Below are 18,461 nucleotides of genomic sequence, written 5' to 3' on the forward strand. Positions count from 1 at the left end.
GACGGCGAGGGCACCCGAGCCTGTAACCTGCAGTGTGTTTTCCAGAGGGAGGAGAGCCTGGGAGAGAACAGTCTGATGCACCGTCTTCTCCTGAAGGAGCTCTGTGTGCCACGACTGTCTTTCCCCTCCGGGAGGTCTCCGTGGAAATGCACAGGGCCCAACACCACCCGGAGCCAGGCCTCTTAGATCTGTTTAGTTTTACATCCAGCCGCCCCCCCCCCCCCCGCCGCCATCTGGGACTGCGGCCACGTCATTGTGGTCATTTTTCAGAGGTAAAATCAAGCAAAGACACTTAGCCCTAACCACAGAAGTCATTCCTGGAGGCAGCTGAGCCTGCAAGCTGAAAGACAGTGTATTTAACTTAAATGTGACGGGTGGGAGGGCAAGGAGACTATATTTGGGCAAACTATGGATGCGGGGGAGGGGCTGGTGAAGTTCTGGCGTGGGCGGCGGCGCCCTTCTCCCACTCCGCCCCGGCCGCGTGGCTCCAGGGCTGGGCTCTCACCCCGCACAATCCGGCACTTCTCCCGGGGCTCTGCCCTCCCCGGCTCTGCGGGGCAGAGGGGCGCAGCTACTCCAGGGAGTGATGGGTGAGAACCAACCCCCCCTCCCCCACCACGCGGCCAACAGGAAGCCCGAGGTGGGGGAGCCCTGGCGGCGGGTTGGGGGGGAACCGGGGGACCCACCCTGAGGCACAGCAGCCCCTCACCACTCTGGCCACACTGAACTGCCACCACTGGTTTTCTTACCCCTCCTCCCCATGAGCCTGGAGCGGGGAGCACGTCCCCAATCATCCCAGGTCGGTGCTCAATAAATATTCATGAGATAAATTTAAAAGAGTTCTGGAAGTTGATTGCACAACAACGTGCATGCACTCAACACTGCCGAACCGTGCACTTAAAAAATGGTCATACGGGGTAGAGGGGGAGAGGTTATTAAGCAATTATATGAAATCATTTGTATGAAACTTGTGAAAATTATAAAGCACTAGAGAATTTAAAGAATTTTTCATTGAATTAAAAAAATTAAACATTTTAAAATGGTTAAGATACTAACCTTTATGTTATTTTAATACAATTTTAAAAAATAATAGCACATATTACAGAAAAAAAACAGGTGTCAGCACTCAGATACTTCTAATACTAATTATATGAAATTCAGTGTTCTGTTGGTTCAGTTGGAGATGTACAGCATGGGTTTAAGTAGATAACTGTTATCAACAGTGAATCATGATTTACCGAAACAAAACATCACAAAGAGAGAGCAAATACGATGCTCAGTAGGTCCTTCCAGGGGTCCCACAGCAGGAGGAGTCAATAATGTGCAGGTGGTTAGAGATGGGGCCCCAAATCCATTCAAGAAATTGGACTCTTCCAACGACCCCTCCAACCCCAGATCTCAGTGCCGGCACTCCTACTTGTTAAGGAGAGAAAACGCTGCTCATGGACCCATTGTCACTCCCACCTCCTTATAGGACAGGGGGTGTTCCACAGAGTGAAATCCGTGGATGTTACCAGATGTGACTGGAAAGAGATGGCCAATAGGTCTCACATGGTGGACGCCACTTCAGTAAGTTTATGTGGAACGTGAAACCTCCAAGGAAGGGGGCCTGGCGAGAAAAGTGTCACCTACCTCTCTGACCCAGAACCTTCCAGCCTCCCATCACCACCCCCCAGGGATCCCAAGAGCCTGGACCTCATCTCCAAAACATCATGACGGATTATTTGCGATATCCTGAGTGCAGGCCTGGCTCCCCAGTTTACTAGCTGTGTGATCTCAGGCAAGTGATTTGAATTCTCTAGGCCTCAGTCTTCTTCCCTTTAAATGGAGTAAGGACTCCGGCTCTGACCCCTGGCTCTGGCCTCTTGACCAGTGGGAGCCCGGCCAGGTTCCTTAGTCTTTCTAGACCTCAGTTCTCTCGTCTGTACTGTGGGAGCAATCACGGCACCCACCCCACAGGTGACTGCGAGGACGGGACGACAGATCACAGGGCAAGTGCTCCCTGCAGTGCTCGGCACGAGGTGAGCACACAACACACTTGTTCTTCAAGCCTACAAACTGAGAAGTGCTATGTGAACATCAGTACCCTTTAAGGCCCAAGCCAAACCCACTCTTCCCTTAAGAAGCTTCCCGGATTGCCGGAATCTAAAAGCTTCCTCACCTCTGGGCTTACACAGTTCCTAAGACCACTATATTGACCACAGATGGATTTGGCCTTTAGTCGTACGCTGATATGCAGCGTTATAACGACGCTGACATCAAGTAATTGAGAAAGAATTCTAATCTCAAGCTCCCCCTTTTCTCAAAATATAACTGGAGGGGAGTTAAATGAATTTAAAAGCAATGCCTACCTACTGCAAAAACATTTCAAAGGAACAGATATAACAATGAAAACTAAAGTCTTCCATAAACTACTTCCTAGAGACATAATCAACGTTGACAGCTGGCTGTGATCATTCCAGATTTTGCCTGCGCACATATAAACATGTTTTTTATTAAAATGGACTTACCCCGTATGTACTAACCTATAACCTGTGTTTTTCCCTCAGATGTCAGTCCGTGTCAATACATAAAGACTGACCTCATCCTCTCTTAAACAGCTATGGAGTAGTCCATTGTATGGCTAGACTCTATTTAATGGGTTCAATATAAAGGGATATGTTTCCAGTGAATGATGACTTTAGGGCAAGAACTGTGTCCTCTATTTTGACATCTCCACAGACGGGGCACAGTGCACATGGTAAGAGTTCAGTAAATTCTATCGTGTAAATTCAGACAGTATTTGCCTCTGAGACGCAGATGGCCACTGGACTGCAGTCCACCTAATACAACTTTCAAAAGCCAGCGCTGCTGTGTGAAGCAGGGAGTAGTGGGCAGTATTTGCAGCGCGGGGCCCGAGATACAACTCTCAGATCAAAAAGACAAACTGTTCCATACAGTCTCCTTGCTGGCTGCTTTCTTGTATTAAAATTATGATGACCCAGCAATCCCATGCCTAGGGTATGTATACCCAAGAGGGCTGGAAATATGACGTCCACACAAACACTCGTACACGCATGTTCACAGCAGGGCTACTCATGTAGTGAGATGCAAACAGCCCAGATGTCTGCCAGCTGAAGGATGGACAGAGGAGATGTGGGCGTTTGCAGGCAGTGGATTGTGACTCGGTGGTAAAAACGAACGAGCCCTGATGCATGCTGCTACGTGGATGAACCTTAAATACATTAGGCTAGAGTGAAAGAAGGCGTCTCACACATTATGATTCCAGTTACATGAAACATCCTGGACAGGAAAATCCGGAGACAGAAAGCAGATTAGCTGCTGGGGGTGGAGGTGGGGCCGATGGGACGTGACTGCTTTGTTCATGAGGATGATGGAAATGCTGTGGAATTAGATAATGGTGGTAGTTCCAAACCTGGTGAATGTACTAAAAACCCCACTGAACTGTACACTTTAAAATGGTGCATTTTATAACATATGAATTACATCCCCATTCAATGTGCAAAAACAGATTCTTCGAAAACTGGTTATCCATAGGTTATTCCACTTTACCACTTCTTTACTGGAAGAACACGACATGAAAACCACCAGAACGCCAAGCGCTGGGCCAGGCACTGGAGACACGCAGCGAGCAAGCCCTTCTCCAGCCCAGCGTCCGGGTGTGGGGAGGGACGAGATCACAGATCTCGGAGGCAGGGCAGGGAGGGCTGGGATGCGGACCAACTACCCTGTCTGGGCAAAGGACAGCTTTCCACAAGAAGTGGGTCACAGCCTGAAGATCTGACCAAGTAAAAATCTAGAGTCCTAGGGGAAGCGTTTGTATGAAGCTCCAGAGGCGAGAGAAACATCATGGAGGGGCTGAAAGATAATCAACAGGGAAGGGGCCCATTATCCAAACGGGCCAATCCAGGTAATTAAAAAGCCCCACGGGTATTTGGCTCCTTTCACACTCTGGGCACCGTGCTGGATGCCGAGAATACAACAGGGGACCGGATCCACGCAGACACTGGCACAGCTGTTAGGACAGAACGTCTACTCTCGTGGATACGTGGTAAATAGGCCACGGCTAACTTGACTCCTTGGTTTGCATGTGGTATTTTAAAAGGACAAGGACAATTTGTCAATATCTATCAAAAATGCAAAGGCGCTGATGCTTGGACCCAGTCATCCCACTCCAGGGAAAATATGCTACAAGATATGCCTATATCGGTACAAGATGACGTATGTAGTGAGATATTCATTGCAGCGTTGTTCGTAAGAGCAAGACTGGAAACCACCCAAGTGTCCATCAAAAGAGGGCTGATTAGGTGAAGCAGAGAGAACCCACACAATGGAAAATTATGCCACCTTGGACACGAATGAGGAAATTCTCTGTTTACTGACATGGAAAGATCTCCAGGCAGTTGTGTGAAAAAAGGCAAGGTGTGTAAGAAAGGAGGCCGACTACACACCAGATGTGTCTTAGGCACGGAGGTGCAGGGGATACTCAGAAAATGTGAAGCCGCCCCTTCCTCTGGGGGCTCACAGTAAGTGCAAGGAGCCAGCCTCAGCCCTACTGCCTGTGACCTTCCTAGTACAAATCTGATGGATTCCTTGTGCTCAGGAGTCTTCAGTGGCTCCCTGTGACCTACGCTGAGGAGCATACCCAAACTTTCCAGCAAGGGCCTACGTGGTCCTGCCCGCCAGCCCAGACTCATCTTCCATAAGTTCCTTCCTGAACCACCTCCCTGACTTTGGCAACACGGAGCCACTTGCCATGCCCCCCAAGACCTCTGTCCTTTACACATGTCCTCTCTCTGCCCCCCACCCCCCGGCACACGGGCCTGGCCAGCGCCCCTCAGGCCTCAAGGCGCAGCAAAACTTCTCCCGTTTATGGTGAACTAACTGCCCCTACCTCGGGGAGGAGGGGTGACACTCCCTCCCTGATTCTCAGGTTGTCCCTGTGCACACAAGAGCACCAACGACACTGTCACCTCCCAGAGGACTCCTGGCTCCGTGACGGCAGAGTCTTCGCCTTTTCATCTGTTGTCCTGGCCCCAAGAACAGGGCTCGGCAGAGAGCAGATCCTGGGTCTGAGTCCGGCTGAGCGAACAGACGAGAGAGACACAGAGGCGGGCGGAAAAGAGGCATGAACTCCGTGAGGGACGCCAGGGAGAGTGTTCTCAGCAGGTAGTGCCAGTGTGATCTCGGAGGGGGGCATCAGGGGAGAAGCAAAGAGGGGGAAGAGAAGATGAGGGGTGCACAAAGCAGGAGGCATGAGAGGGGCATGTTCAGGAACCACTAGGTGGTTTGCGATGAGGCGTCAGGGCAGGGGCAGGCCAAGCGAGGTGCAGACTCTGGGGGGGGCCTTGAATGCCATGCTGAGAGGCCTGGACATCAGGTGGGCACCATGGAAGTAAGTAAGGGAGTCCCAGGCTCAGCTCTGAGTCTGAGAACATCAGTGGTAGCTCCGGGGAAACGGGACCAGAGAGGAGGCAAGACAAGAGGCAGGGGACCAAGGGAGGACCCAGTGTCACTGCACAGGTGAGAGATGCCCAGGGTCTGAGCTGAGGCCAAAGAGCAGAAGGGCGGGAGGGGATGTGGAGCAACTCAGGTCAAGCCCCTGGGACTCACGCCCAGGTGTTGGGGGGCAGGGGAGAAGCGACCACAGGGGTTTCCGTTCCAACGTATGATCCACTTTTCCTCCCCTGGAGACCAGGTAAGCCACAGACACTGGGACTTGGGGGTTCTAATAAAATCATGGGTGATCACCAACAGGCCTCAGTAAGAAGATCCCCCCACCCCAGGGTCCCACGGGCAGCCGCTTGTGTACAGGGAGTGCAAGCAACTTTGTGCACCAAGCTGCCCCCGGGCCACACCTCACTCCTCTGTGCCCAGTCAACCCACCAGCACCCCCGCCCCCCCGAAAACCCCACAAAGGACCTCCCCCCCGGCCTCCCCCTGACACCGGAACCGACCCAGCTTCCTTGGGTCAGACCACTGTACTTGGATGCAAGCCTCATTGTGGCTTATGCAGCCAAAAATAAAAGGAGAAAAAAAAAAAAAGGCAGAGGAAAAAGATGTTCCATCTGGCTGAGGCCCTGCTTTTTAAAAAATCAGAAATCCCGTTAGATGCAACACACACCGTTTTAGCAAGTCTGAAGGACACTTGGGTGATAAAGCCATGCAGAGGGCAGCAGACAGTGGCAGAGGGCAGCAGACAGTGGCATAGGGCGACGTTCATGTTCAAGGGCAACGCCGCGCCGAGGCGACCTCGGGTTTCAGCCCAGCCGAGGCAGAAGCCTCCTCCCAGCCCCACCGCCCTGTCTGGGCATTCCTGGTCACACTGAGGGGACAGGGACACTGGGCTCTCGGGAGTCTATGAATGGACCCCAGGAATTCAGGTGTGGGAATCCTGGGACACACTTCCCAGTTAGGGGTGGAGACTAAAACTATGTTGGAGGGGAAATTCTCATGGGGGTCAGTGCCACAGCCTCCCACCAGACTCCTCACCTCCAACCTCGGCCTCTATGTAGTCTCCAGAGCTAATTACAGAGGACACAACTTCACGCACTGTCCTGCCCAAAGCTCTTCAAAGGCTCCCCACCACCTCTAAGATAGAGTCTCAACTCCTTGGCACGAACTCCAAGGCCCTCTGTGCCCTGACCACCCCCTCTCCCCGTTACCTTCCCTTCCCCCCTTCTCCCCACCTCCAGAACTCCCAGAGCTGAGTCCCCCACTGCTCCACTCCAGCCTCAGGCCCCCTGCACCCTTGCGACCCCTGTCCAGTGCCCTCCCACATCCCCTTCCCGGTCTTACCCAGCATCCATTCACCCCGACTCCAGACTAGGAGCCCCCCCTCTGTGTTCCTGAAGCATCCCCCAGCAGACCACCACCGAGTGAGCACTGCTGGGCACCAGGCACACGAGGCCAACACGGCAGCTCAGCTGATGCACTCGTCATCACGTGGTCGTCCGACCCCCCACCACCCCGCTCTGTCTCCCTCACTAGATGGCAGGGCCACTCCCTGCCACTGGAGAAGGTGTCCTTCTCCTGTGTTCCTCACATCTAGAACAACGCCTTGCACAAAAGCACTGTTTCATCAGTGTTTGCAGAACGTGGCGGGGGACAAGAGATCAGAACCAGCTTCGACCAGACTCACATCCCTTGGGCCACAAGAGAGCCCAGAACATCGGTCAAGTTACCCTCGGCTACGTCTGCAAGCCAAGGTGCGTCAGTGGTCAGTGACAATCTGATGAGGCCACAGTTATCGAGGCCAGAGTCTTGGGACCCAAGAAACTCAAGGAACAGCAGCTGAGAAGTAACTCATTCTCTTCACTCTGAGGCTCCAGAAGGACCAGAGCAGAGCAAGTCGTGTGAACAAACATGTTGGCCGACTTCCCATTTCAGACTCCAGTGTCTGCACAGAGTAGGTGTATTTTGTGATTTAAAAGAAAAAGAAAAAAAAAAGGAAAGTGAAACGGCCAGGTGGTTGAATAAGTGTTGAATGAAGACATTTCCCAGACTGGATGATGACAACGTCAGAAATGTTTCTCTCACATTTCTTCGGTGATGAGGTGCCCCGAATCGCACACCAACTTTGCTTTGTACCTCAAGGCTACAAAACTGTCTTGTCAGAAATCTTGGGGGCGGAATCATTCTGGAGAGTCAGATTTTCCATCTTGCTAAAGACGGAGGTATTGAAACTTCAACATTAATCATTATGGATGGAAATCATTCTGAAGATCTCTGAGGAAACTGGACACCCTTTTTCATGAAACTCCAGGTCATCACATGATCCAGCACTGTAATGCACTAGTCTGTCCCCGTAACCTCAAAGTCCAGTGACGCTGGTCACATGCTGAACAACACCAGGTATTCATGGGTTTCCTTTTTTTTTTTTCATTTCTTATGGCTTTTAAGTATTTAATAATGGACAGCCCTCCTGTCTACCTACCCAGCTCCTGCTCCCAACTTAACTGATTCTTCTGTCATCTTGCACCAGATAACCAAGCTTCCTTTAACTGTAGGCAAAGTGAGTGTGGGTGGCTGTGATTCAGGGCCTGGGAGACTAGCCCAGTGTGGAGGTCACAGGACCAGGCTCGGGGACCTCCCTGTGCATCCTGTCCCCAGCTGTGTCACACAGTCAGGACATTGCTCCAACACCCCTCAGGTGTTACGCCAGCAACAGGGAATGTGTACTGGGCTCTTCCCTGCACCAGGCCGTCCTCTAAGTACTGTATTTACATTAACATTTCTGAGACATTTTGTGGGTTTTTTATCTTATTTTATTTTTTTATTGACGTATAGCCGATTGCCAATGTTATGTTAGTTTCTGATGAACAACAAAGTGATTCAGTTTTATATATATGTGTGTGTGTGTGTGTATATACACACACACACACACATATACACACACACTCTTTTTCATATTATTTTCCATTATAGTTTATTACAGGATATTGAAGTGTGTGTGTGTATATATATATATATATTCCTTTTCATATTCTTTTTCATTACAGGTTACTATAAGCTATTGAATATAGTTCCCTGTGCTATATGGTAGGACCTTGGTGTTCATCTATTTTATACATAGTAGTTTATATCTGCAAATCTGGAACTCCTAATTTATCCCTCCCCCGCCCCCCTGACGTATTTCGTATTAATGTTTTTAAGCCTCCCAACAACTCTAGGACATGCCATCATCCCCATTTTACTGATGAGGAGACTGAGGCATGGAGAGATTAAACAATGCCCCAAGACGACACTGCAAGGACACGGAAAACCAGAACTCAGAGCCAGGCCATGTGGCTCCAGGCCCACGACCTCTGCCCTACAACCCCTGCCTCTAATGGTCCCTAACAGAACCACACCACATGGACCCCTTACTGCTTATGAAGACACAGACAAAAACCACAAAACACAAAACCACAGAAAGCAATGCACAGACCAGCTCTGTCCAACAGGACTTTCTGCGATGATCAAAATGTTCCATCTCTGTCTACTGAGGACTTGACATGAAGCCAGTGAACCTTTTCGTTTCATTTCCTCTTAATGAACTTACATGTAAACAGGCAGAGGTGGCTCATGGCTACGTGCTGGATGGCACAGGTGAGGACTACGTCTGGGGAGTCAGAAACTGGGATATTTCAAGCATGGAGCACAGCAGGTAATTCCCACTTGGAACCAGGCTCAGAAGGCTGCAGCTAAGGGCAGATGCATCTCCTCACGTCTTCTCACCCTGCATTGGTTTTCATCCACCCTCATCCTCTCGAGACAGAAGGCCTGCCCTGTGGTCAGAGGTCCAGATGAAGTGGGACTAACAGAATGAGGCGGCCTGGCAACGCCTTAAGAACGCTGCGGTGTGTGTGGGTGTGGGTCGGGGTGGTTTCGGGCTCTAGGTTCACCCTACTGATCTGAAAAAAACTGGCCACAGATGAGTGGGTGTGTATACGTGATGAGTTAATCATTGAATGTGAAAATAAGCTCAAGCCCGGGGCCCTGGACCACCCTGGGCGCTGATGGGATAAAAGCTGACCTGGAGGAGGAGACGCTGGCCATTCTGCCCAGGACCATGACCTCTTTGTGTTCTTCCTGGGTCCCCCGTCAGCCTTGGAGGGGACACGCAGCATCTGACTTAAAGTCACAAAGCAAGGCCACGCCTCTCCCATCCCAGGCCGTCCCTTTCGAACATCTGGGTTTCCTCTTTTCCCACCACCAGTTCCCCTAAGTAGTGTTAAACGTCAACCCCAAATTTAGGCTAGAACCTGATTTCAACTCAAATAAGAAATGAAACCGAGATAAGAAGCTGAGACCACTACCCCAGGGAGGGCAACTTTATTCAAATTAACCCTCAATCTGTGTGGCTGGGAGGAAGGTGCCTCCTTTCTGGCTGGCCACTGAAGGGTTACACGCATGTCCTGGCCCTGTCTGCAAACATGCGTCAGGAAGGCATGACAGCTGACACCCCCAAGAAGCCACGGCCCCAAGCTGGAGAGGGGGCTTCATGGGCCACTCAGATACTTAGAGGCAGAGCCCTGGGGCCCGGTCCCTGCCCCGCCACCCTACACCTAACCCAGGCCATGCCTCCGGGACTCTGGAAGAAGAGCACGTGTCCACATGTCATGCCAAACCAGACACCAAACTGCAATTAAACAAATTTTAAAAATCAGCGTTCACCCATCCCTTCCCACCTCCACCTCCCTCTTCCAAACAGCAGCCACAAAATCTCTACAGACAAGTCACTCCTGGACCATAGGGGTCAAAAGTTGATCCAGTACCAAGTTAGATGTCAAACTAGACATGCTCACCTCCAGAAGTGCTGGGTCTGGAAAATCCAATCCTGCCCCACATCCCGAGGAGCCCTTCTCTCCAGGAAACCGGACACTGGGGTGCGGGCCCCATGACTCCGTGCGGGACTCCAGGCACTTCTGAAGGGGAGGCCTGCTTCTCCTGGGATGGCTCCCCTAGTCAGGAGCCCCCAGACTGCTCTTAACCTTTGGGAAAGGAGCTGAGAACACATCCCTGGCCCCTCCCACCCCAAAGCCACATCCCAGCTGACTCTCAATGCTCTCTTTTCCCAGATGCCAGCACTGACTGCACTGGTCCACACACAGACCAGACCAGAAACACTTGCTAACTAACCAGCAAGATTCTGGGCTTTCCTCAAAGCCAGCAGGCTGAGTAGGCATGTCTTCTCCCTCCCAAAGCCACCCAAGTCTCCATAATGGTGGTGAGTCACTAGAAACTCTTTCTTTTTAAAATTCTCTGTGAAAACAGAAAGTAGCTACACCTTTACAATAAGGATAAAGGAACAAATTGGTTGATACTACTCTGCTCTTGCAGAATTCAGATGCTTTGTTAAGAAACCCTCCCCAAAGGCAGGACAACTGAGGCTCAGATGTCCTCCGGTGTGACTCTCACACCCCTCCCCCAACCGAAAAGGCACATCACAGGTCATGTTGGGGTTTGATGTTAAAAATCTTAAGAAACCATTCGGAAGAGTTCTCTGAGCCTCAGTCAAGGTTCCAATCAATGAAGGCCTGCAAGTCCCAGAAATCACAGTTGTATGCACACACACAGCCTTTCTGCCTTTGGTCACTTCACTCATCTGCAAAGCTGTGACATACAAGACGTCCAGGAGTGATCGCCACACCTGTCCTCTGCTGACCACCATGCCTGGGGTGTTAGGTCTCTGTTCAGTAAACAACCCTCCCCTCCGCCAAGGCAATGGCCTGAGGGGGAGGCCCAATCGTCTGTGAGTCTGTAAGCTGCACCTGCCACTTGCACAAGTTCTTACTTCTATCCATAAAGAGTTTATCAGCTTTAAGCTACCATACTGTGACCTCCTTGAAAGACAGGGACCCCCACCTTAGTCAGCTGCATTCCCAGAACTCAACGCAGGTACACGGCAGGCACTCAGTCAATAAACAGCTGCCCAATACATGAAGGCAGCACACTTCGGAAGGATGTATCCGTTTCAAGGCTTCTGCATGCACGGTGGGATTCAAAGGGAGCACCAGATGCGCCCATGGGCAGATGTGTAGAAAATGCACTGGACTTGAGTCAGAAGATGTGGGTTCAAGCCCCAAGGGCGTCAGAAATTCACTCTACTGTCCTGGGTGAACCCCCACCACCAGCCTCTGGGGTCTTATTTTCCTCTTCTATCAAGAGTAGATGACGTCTAGGTTTCCCGTTAGCCCTTAAACTTGTCAAATGTGAAGAAAAGATGCACCCTTGAGTTCTGGCCACAGTTTTAACTTGATGATAAGGCCAATGAAAACATAATGGCCAGAGGCAGCTGTTCTCACACAGACGGGGGCTAAGAGCAGGCAGGAGCTGTAATAGGAGGTAGAGCCTCTGCCTGCCCGCCCACGGTCATGTGTGATGCACACACATCTGGGTCATCTCCGGAGCCTCTTTTGGGGGATGCAGATTTCAACGACTGTTCCAGGCAGAAAAGCCTCCAAGTGGAACAAGGACCCTGCAGACGTTACTCCCAGGTAATAAACAGATTCCACTTAGACAAAGAAAAACAAAGCGGCCTGTGGCTACATTCCGTAGCTGCCCCACTGGTGGAAGCATCGCGGCTGAGCTCTAAATGTGAACCAGGCGTTGCTGACTTCTCCTTCTGGCTCCGACTCTAGCGTGGAACGGATGGTCCTTGGCCAAGCCTCTCCTCTGGAAGCCAGACTCTGGAGGGGTGTGACAACCCCCATAAACCATCCAGATTACAGGGTGAGGCTAGTAAATCGTTTTGCAGATGGAGAGTGCTGCCAACCCCTCGAGACAGATCGGGGGGGAGCCATCGAGAGGCAACGTGGCTCAGGCAGAGAGCCTCAGAGCAGTGCCTCGCCAGCCCCACGCACCCCCAAATTCCCTCTATGGGCCTCTGAACCCGGCTCGAGATCGGGCTCACCGGGGAAAGCTGTGTGCACCTACAATGTTCAGCAGACCCACTTGCAAAGCTTTTTAAACCACACAGTCGACGAGCAACATTAACCAGCCGTGACCAAGCTGGGCTGCGTTTCCTTCTACTCCGGGCCCTTGAGGCTGGAGGTAAGGCAAAGCCACAGACTGTGGATGAGATAGAGGTCTGGCTGTGTCGGGAGCGACGGTAGCAGTGTTACTGTTTTCCTTTTTTTTTTTTTTTTTTTTCCGCACCCTTTTCTTTAACCATTAGGTACCAACGGACACCAGATACCCAGCACTGGATGAAAAGGTTACTATAGTACCATGGAAGTTTCCCACCAAAGCCTGCTAATAGCACTCTGGCTGATTAGAAAGCACTTCTGTAGTTTGGGAACTCTAATCCGCTCTTATCAACTCTCTGGCTTAGGCATTTATCAGGGTGGGAATGGGAGCTACAGCAGCCACGCCACAGAGTGATTTCTGGGGCCCCTGCCCGCGATGAAACCTATCAAAAAGGAGCCCATGCCTGCCGGAGTGAGGTTTTCTCCATAGCAACACACGTTATTCTGCAAACAGGCGGGGCGACAGCGCTCTGTTGTGCCCGGGTAGGGAAGTGCCCCTGAGAAACAGTGACCGAGGGTTCATAACAACAGAGGGAGCGAGAGAAAAGTGGCACCGATGTAGCTGGCAGGGCAGGGCCCTCCACACAGCTGACAGCTCTGAGACCCTCCCCCCAGCACCCCGGCCCGAGTTCTAATAAGATGGGCAGGGGGAAGAGGCACCCAGTGTCGAGCGATCGCCCACTTTGGAGCAGACAGCTGGCACTGGAGAATGTGGGGGCCAGTCTCACGGAAAAACAGGTCATATCTAAAACGAAATTCGAGCCAGTCTGATGGTGGAAGGTGTGCTCACACACCCAACAATGACGCCAGTAACAGTGGCCCCCAGTGTGGGTGCCGGGACCATCCATTCCGTACCAGGCCCAGCACGGGGTATTTGTACATTCACCCTGCAGTGAGCGTTAAAACTCACTCACTGATCAGCGTCACCTTTCTGGATATCACATTTTTGCCAAGGGAAGAAACAGGGGTCAACGAGGTGCCCCTGCATCCCACAGGACAGGGGTGCTCTTGAGGCTGGACCAGGAGGAACACCAGCTCCCGATCTCTGCTCTGTTGCTCAGGTCACTGAAAAGAGGGTAGAAATCCAACCACAGAACAAGGGCACCCACGCGAGCATGTGGCCCTTCTCAGCTTCCCCTGACTCATGGCTCTAGAACGCAGTGGATGGGCCATGTCAGAGGCTGGATAGGAAGACGCAAGCCAGGAACTCTAAAAGCTGGCGGAGGAACGTCTCCAGAAGCGTTAGGAGTCAGTCAAAGAAAGATGACATATGTCCACGGACGTACGTCCACGCCACTTACACGGCTCTCTGGAGTGTAACCCAACGTACACACAATGTAACCCTGGAGCAGGACCTACGGGGCAGGACCAGCAGCCTCACCGCAGGGTGTGATGCCCACAGGTACATCTGGGAGGACGTGGGCTGGTGCCATGGACGCAACCTACGTTCTCCCAGGCTGTGACACATCGGGCTCCCACTGTATACGCTGCACAAACATCACCCTGACAAGTCGACTGTGGTGTCAGCGACGGGGAGGAAGGAAGTTCCTGGAGGAAAGGTAACTCGACCACATCTGCCTCCAAAACAGCTGATTAAAAAGCAAAACTCAGCCACTGCCCCCCTAAATTCTCTGGGTCCTAAATTCTTAAAAAGTCATGTACCAAACAAGAAACCCAACCTCCAAATGACGGGGCCCAGAATTTTTGAGCCATTTCCGTGCTGCAGAGCCAGCCGCGTCTGCAAATGAGCTTTTGCCATGAACAAAAAAAGTTTCTGTCCCGAAATGACATTTTGGAGGGGACGGACAAGCGGCTTCCTCTTCGCTGGATGTGCTCCCCCCGCCTTGTTCTCATTCTCCGTTCACTAATGAGAGCCTTTTCCTCTCTCTTCCCCTGCCTGTTTCGGTTTGAAACGTGGCACCAAATGAACAGGACACTGGAAAGGGAAGGGAGAGGGGAGGGGAGGCGCCTTTCCAATCTGACACACGCCCCATGGCTGCCCACACCCTGAAGGCCACTCTGGCTAGGCTCCCCCTAAGATAGGACCGAAGGACCCAAGTGTGGAGGAGAAACCCCTCCTCGTTCCACCTCTCACCAGCGGAGTCAACAAAGAGAAAGCTGGAAGCAAAGGAGAGGGGGGGAATAAAGCTCCACATTCCTGACATTTTTCAGCCAAGTGCTGTGGCCGGCAGCACAGAACATCTCTATTCCAAATAGCCTGCAGGACAGACGGAAAGAAAACCTGGACACAGGGAGAACCTGCCCCCGGGGCACTGAAACAGGCACAGGAATCTCAGGCTAGTTCAAAACTGAACCAAAAGGAGGCAGGAGGGGAACCCTTGCATACGTGTTCCCCAAAGGAAGTGATCCCCAGGGAAGGAACTCATCACCCCTCTCCCCGGGGGACAGAACTGACGTCCTGGGCTCCCTTGCCGGGGAACAAAAGCCCTTCTGAATGCTGGCGAGCTGACTAGTGAGCTGGGGAAGGGGCAAGGCAGGGGGAGATGGAGGCCTGTGAGGATGCCAGGGCCGGGGCTGTCTGGGGTCAGGGGAGAGGGCCCCAGCTCACTGGCAGAGGCTGGGCAGGGGACCCCAGAAGGAGGAGTGGCCAGGGAGTCGCTCTGTGGGAAGAATCATAATTGAGTTTTCCTGATCCAGCTTCTGAATGAATGCATCCTAGCCTGGCCCAAATTACAAACCCGGGAGCCTGCGGTCCCCTCTCTCTGTCTCCCCCTCCGCTTCCCACCTCCTCCGTCCTTGCTTCTATGAAAAGGCCTGTTGTGTTAAGCTGCCCCCCACCCACCATGCCAGACGTATCCCTACCTACACACACATACACACCACACCCCAGGGGAGAACCCAGATGACCCCGAGAAACAGCTAGTGAGTTCCTTGCTGGTTTACCCCAACGGTAAGGATGCCCACACGTGTTTCCCTAAAAGTAACGGAGCTGTTTCCACTCTCACCTGGGAGGGAGAGCAGAGTTCCAGAAATCTGAGTCTCCCTCTTCCGGATACCTATCTCAGTTGACAGGTAGACCATGAGAACCTACTATGTGCCTACCACCGCAGAACACACGTGCTTCATAAGCGGGGCTTGGGGCCAGCCCTCCTGCTCCTAGAGCAGCTCACACCGATGCACAATGCACCTCCAGTGCACCTTTAAGAGGAGACAACCTGTCCTGAATGCCCAGACACCCCCACAGCTAAGGTTCTGCGGGAAGGGGTGGTGGGAACGGGGGCCCGACAGGCATTTCAGCCACAGCCCTGCCCACACTCCCCAGTCCAACCTCAAGAGGGGGAGGAGGGCAGGGCAGTTTATTTCGCTGTTTTTTTTCTCACCCTAGGCCTTCCTCTTCTGTCTTGGACTGGGCGTGAGGGCTCCTAGTACTTCTCACCTCCCAAAGACGGCCGGGATTAACGCATAGGACTTTCCACCAGACCAGAGGTGGCAAGGGAAGGAGGTACCGTGCTCCAATACAAGGCAGCTCTTTTGGAGAGCCACTGTCCTTAACGAGCGACAGAAATGCTGCAGAGAGACCCACCAGGCTACTGAGAGACTTCGCTGGCTGCGGAGCATGTGGTTAAGAGGTCTACAGCTGTCACAGGTGTCTTTCCAACTGCACCATCCAAGACTGGTGACAAGACACTGGGAGGCCTTTCAGAAGGGAGAACAGCAAGGAGATACTGAGGGTATTGGCTGGACCAAATTATCTCCTATTCTGCTAAACTATTACTCCAATAAACAGTAACAGAGCTTCGAGGCAAGCCACTTGCTTTCACGTGGGTAAAATCCACCTGGCTTTTGCTGCTTACGTGATCTCAGTGAAACCTTATAGTAACCCGGTGAGGAAGACAGGTTTTACGAATCCTCTTTAATGATGGGGAAACAGAGGCTGCAGTCAGTTTCTTATTTCGTCAGACTAGTGACAGAGCAGGGACTGCCACACAGGAGTGACCCTGGCTTACCAAAACCCTGACCAATACACCCACAAGAGCCATGGGGGTGGGAGGAAGGAGTCAAGCAGTGCTACTAAAAGCAGGTCTGCAGACCCCAGTCCTCGTCTCTGGGTTACTTCCCACAGACCCCCGAAGCCCAGCCAAGGGCACGTGCACCACTCCAAGTCTGAATCGACCACCGCAAGAATGTCCCCAGCTTGAAGGCAGCTTCACCGGCCAAGCAGGGCCCTTGTCATCCTTAGAAAAGAGACAGGGAACTCAGAAACAGAGGGACATGGAAGAGGAAATTAGCCACACCAGGAATCCTCCATCTCCAAGGCAGTTTATAGATGGTTACAGCTTCCTAACCCATTTCTGAGAAGACAGATAAGTAACCCAGCCCAGAATTAAGGACAAGGCACTACTGGAGGAGACCACAGTGACAGTGATGGACTGTCACTCACGTATCTGACCTTTGACACATGGCAAGCTCTATACTCAGTTTTTGCCAGTTCTCCCCACTTTTGAATATCAGATTTTTCTCTCTCTGTGAGGAGTAGGGAGTTCCTCCCAGGCCCCCCCTGGATTCTGACCCCATTCGGACTTCCTAAAACTTCCTGTTCTATGAGGCCTGCCCCAGCTGTCCAGAGCAGGAACCCATCCTCTCTCCCGACCCCCACAGAGCTATGAGAAAATCACCTTTCCCCTAAAAGAAGAGCTATCCCTGGCCCTCGCCTTCCTCCTAGAACGGAGGAGGAGCTCTGAGTCCACCACAGATGGATCTAAAGGAACGGTCCACAGGGTAAGGCAGGGTACACGAAAACCGGCCTTTGGGGCAAGAGCAAAAAAGGGTGAAGTGGGGGTTGACAGGAGGACGACAGAAGGGCACTGCCCGGACGGAGCCAGGGCCACACGTGAACACCCCGAGCACAGTCCAGAGTTGAGGATGCAAAAGACCCCCAAAATCAGATGAGAGGTGGGAAAGGGCCAGGGTCCCTCCCACTGGAAAAGCCCAGTGGAGCTAGCAACCACGGCTTGGGAAGGGGAGTTGTGCAATGCCTGCGGGTCTGGGAGTCTCCGGGCTCGGCTCCCGGACACCAGAAAGGAAACCCCGCCGGTCGGGCCAGGGTGGCAGGGCTGCGGTTGGTTCCAGACCAGGCTTGGGATTCGGGGCTGCAGAGAGAGCTGCAGGATACAGTGGGTGCCCAAAGGAGCGGCAGAGCAGGGCGGGCGGGCACGTCGCGGAGCTGGCGGTGGTGTCTGGGCTGCCTAGGAGGCCAAGGGGCGCCCAGCGCACAAAGCCGCGGGTGCGGGGGACCGACACGGCGGCCGGGCGCCCCGGCGCAGACGTGGGCCCGGGAACCCGCAGAGGACCCCCGGGCGGCGCGCGAGAGGGGCACTCCCCCCGCCTCAGGGTCGCTCCCCGCCCGAGTCGCTCACCTCGAACATAAGCCCGATGAGGACGCAGAGCACCAGGCAGAAGCCGATGTCCGCATGGTTGTGGATGACGAACTCCTGGCTGAAGAGCGGGTAACTTTTCGTCCTTCGGCGGAAAGCCATGGCAGCGGGCGCGCACGGCCGGCGGGGCCCGCACCCGGCGCTCACGAGCCGCCGCGCAAACTTCTCCAGCCCCGGCCCGCTCCTCCCGCCGGCCCGCCGCCCGCTGCCCGCTCGCCCTCCCGCCGCCGGCCCAGCGCCCAACTTCTGGGGCCCGCCCCCTTCCTCCGCCCGCCCCCGCCCCGCCGCCCGGAACCGCCCCCGGCGCAGCCCCCTGGCCGGCCGCGGCCCGCACTCCGCGCGCAGGGCTCGCTTTGGCCCCGCCCCCCGCGCGCTTAACCCTCTCGCCGCCAGGGACGCGTGGGGGCCGGGGCCGGGGCCGGGGGCGGTGCGCGCGGCCCAGTCCCCCTACCCCCGCGCCCGCAGCCCGCCGCGTTCTCGGAGCTGCGGCACCACCGCCCCCAGCGCCTGGAGAGCCGGCGGTGGGCCGTGCGGACGCCCGGCCCTGCCCGGA

The 18,461-nt window shown here is 53.5% G+C and overlaps 1 protein-coding gene across 1 annotated transcript in view; it reads right to left on the reverse strand.

Moving 5' to 3' along the window:
• Window positions 1-18,156, reverse strand: part of TRAM2 (translocation associated membrane protein 2) — a 72,678-nt gene extending 54,522 nt beyond the window's left edge. Inside the window, exon 1 of the mRNA XM_032463273.1 lies at window positions 17,891-18,156. Within this exon, the coding sequence (XP_032319164.1) occupies window positions 17,891-18,010 (120 nt within the window). The 5' untranslated portion in view covers window positions 18,011-18,156. The remainder of the gene's footprint in view (window positions 1-17,890) is intronic.
• Between the last annotated feature and the right edge of the window lie 305 nt (window positions 18,157-18,461).

The sequence above is a fragment of the Camelus ferus genome, chromosome 20, assembly GCF_009834535.1.
Source record: "Camelus ferus isolate YT-003-E chromosome 20, BCGSAC_Cfer_1.0, whole genome shotgun sequence".
NCBI classification, from domain to species: Eukaryota; Metazoa; Chordata; class Mammalia; order Artiodactyla; family Camelidae; genus Camelus; species Camelus ferus.